Source organism: Syngnathus scovelli, chromosome 1, assembly GCF_024217435.2.
Source record: "Syngnathus scovelli strain Florida chromosome 1, RoL_Ssco_1.2, whole genome shotgun sequence".
NCBI lineage: Eukaryota > Metazoa > Chordata > Actinopteri > Syngnathiformes > Syngnathidae > Syngnathus > Syngnathus scovelli.
Genome location: NC_090847.1, coordinates 553,328 through 555,875, shown reverse-complemented (window position 1 = coordinate 555,875; position 2,548 = coordinate 553,328). Strand labels below are relative to the sequence as shown.

Here is a 2,548-nt window from a genome sequence, read left to right as displayed (position 1 = left end):
GAGGTGTGACATATCAGGCAGAATGGTTTGCCATCACGTTCAACAAAAAATAGAAACTTTCCCACTCTGATTAAAACGTCCTGTGTTCATCTACGTATTTTCGTTTTGCTGTGCATCTTTTCCCTGCCATTTCGAGAGCCCAATTGACACTCATAGTTTAAAGAAATGTGTTTGCCCATCCTACTTTGTGGAATTTCACCACATGCGCTTTTGACCAAAATACCAAATTGAACTCAAGTGAAGCCAACACGCACAACCCCCCCCCACACACACACACACAAATGTTGATATGAACATAAAAGAGCCGCATGCGGTTCGGGAGTTGCGGCTTGGCCAAACCTGTACTATACAACTTTATTTGTATAAAATTTTCACAACAGCTGTCACACAAACAAAGCGGGAAAAACTGAAGACGTGCGTGTTCCGCCCACGCTGGATTTATTTGCACCTTTGAAAAGACACCGTATTGCCGCAGATGTGGCAAAGAGTACTTTTGGGCATCTGAGACGGAAGGATGTCCAAAGCATCACGTCACCTGCTCTGGTAGGCATGGTGGTGGGACGTTGAGGTCAACCGCTTTGGGGTTGGCTGAATCTTTGATCGCAGGATGCCACACACTTGAAGACAGAAGCAGAAAAGCAGAGCTAAATGCAAAATGTACTCACCGGTGACTCCAATTTTTTTCCCCCCTGAAGAAACAGCTGGACGGGTGGCCCCGGCTGGCCAGTGGGACTCTTGTTATTCTGACCCTTTTTAGTGCGCGTTTGGGGCAACAACCGTTTTTTGTGGCGCTCTCTTCTGGTTCAAAAGTGCCCTGCATGTGAATTTGCTTTTCCTGCCTTCTGATTGGATGAGCGCCGGTGTGACGCGGTGCCTCTGTCACCGTGGCGGGGGGTATACGTTGGCATCGGAGCGTCTGCCAACGTCTGAGACCGGCTGGCAGTGTATCGGAGGTGTCGAGTGCGGTGCCGCTGGAGCTCACTCACCAGCTGGTGTTAGGGCCACAGAATGAAGGCCAAGGAGAAGAATAGAAAGAGAAACAGAAACTTCTCCTCCAATTGTTTGATTTGTCTCTTCTGAGCTTCGATGAATTCTTTCAGCTCTTTGTTCCTCTAGGACGGACAAATGGAAAGTGGCATTCAAAAGCCAGTAAGCGTGCAAGTAAGTGCCGGGCTGGCTTTGGGCCCTTACCTGTTGCGCGCTGTGCAGCAGATCCATTCTCTCTTGGAGGATGCAAGCGTCGCGCTCCCTCAACTCGCACATCAGGGCTCGCTTCCATTGGTCCACGGCGCTCCTAAGCTCTTCTCTCTGATCCGCCGTCAGCACGTCATTCACGCCAGCGTGGCTGGCTTTTTCGCCGTCCGTGGCGGGGCAGTCCCGCTGCGGTAGCGCCTCGTACAACATGGCCTCCAGCTCCAGGATCCTCTGGGCCGCAATCCTCGTCCATCAGTGGTCCGGCGGGAGATTTGAGGGCGGCTTACCTTATGAGCCTGATCCATGGAACACTTCCTGAAGTCCAACTCTTCATCCAGGTAGCCCTTCTGCTTGCAGAACATATCCTAGCACAGCTCAAGGTCAGAATTGTTGGGGCACATTGCCGGAGTTCCCCTTGGCTGATGTCGCGTGTCTGTCTACCTTCTCACTTTCAATGTCCAACATCTTCTGTTGAAGTGCTGACTTGGTCACTTTGATGTATTCTAACCACTGAGGAAAGGCTGCTGTCACATAAGCAGAATGCGAGAGCGTGCGTGGACGTGCGCGTTACCTTCTCGGCTAGGGTGAGAAGGGTCCTGGCGTGAATCACGACCACCTGCTCCTCGTTGGTGAGATTCTGCAAGAGCCCAAAGGCACAGCGTCAACAAGCTTCTTTCAGCGCAAAGCCTTCCAAAAGTCACATTTGAGCCGCCGAGTCTCGTGGAGTGCGAACATAAGGAGTTCGACATACACTTACGGCGTTATAGCCCAGGATGTCCAGCTTCTTCATCAGATCACTGATGACGATGTCCGGGGGAAAGGCGCAAGGAGCAATGTAAGGTGTTCTGGGACCTCGGGTTAAGGTTAGGGTTGCAAGGGACGCCTTACGTACGCTCACGCCCTCGGCCTCGCAGTAGATCTGCAAAGGGCTGAGGCCGTCTGGGAAACGGACTTGCAGAAACTTCAAGACGGGGGAGCGCCACTCCCTCTCCTGAAAGGCAGAGGCATGCATCCGTCCGTCCGTCCGTCCGTCCGTCCGTCCGTCCGTCCGTCACATCTCTGGCCTCAACACGCTTGTGCGAGTCTTCCCACCTCCAGCTCCAGGATGCGGAACTCAAGCAGTAATGCCAGACGGATGAGTGACTGAAGAATGTAGCTATTTTGTCTGAGAAAAAGGTGTGCTCATTGATGAGCTTACCTGTCCTTGTTGCTTCAGCGCTGACTCCAGATCTGCTACTCTGCTTTGATAGTGACCCATTTCTACCATCAGCTTTTCTCTGGTCTGAAAGGAGGAGGAGGGAGGCTCCTCCTCCTCCTTTCAGACCAGAGAACACCCGAGGCTGGGTGAGAACGG

General features: G+C 52.4%; 1 protein-coding gene across 1 annotated transcript; it reads right to left on the bottom strand.

Annotated features, from left to right (window-relative positions):
• Positions 1–407: 407 nt before the first annotated feature.
• LOC125989873 (janus kinase and microtubule-interacting protein 3-like) lies at positions 408–1,488 on the bottom strand. Its single transcript, XM_049756293.2, has 2 exons — positions 1,192–1,488; positions 408–1,112 (listed from the first exon to the last, which is right to left on the bottom strand). Exons 1-2 carry the CDS (start codon positions 1,402–1,404, stop codon positions 996–998), a joined length of 330 nt encoding a protein of 109 aa, XP_049612250.1. The 5' UTR covers positions 1,405–1,488; the 3' UTR covers positions 408–995.
• Positions 1,489–2,548: the final 1,060 nt, after the last annotated feature.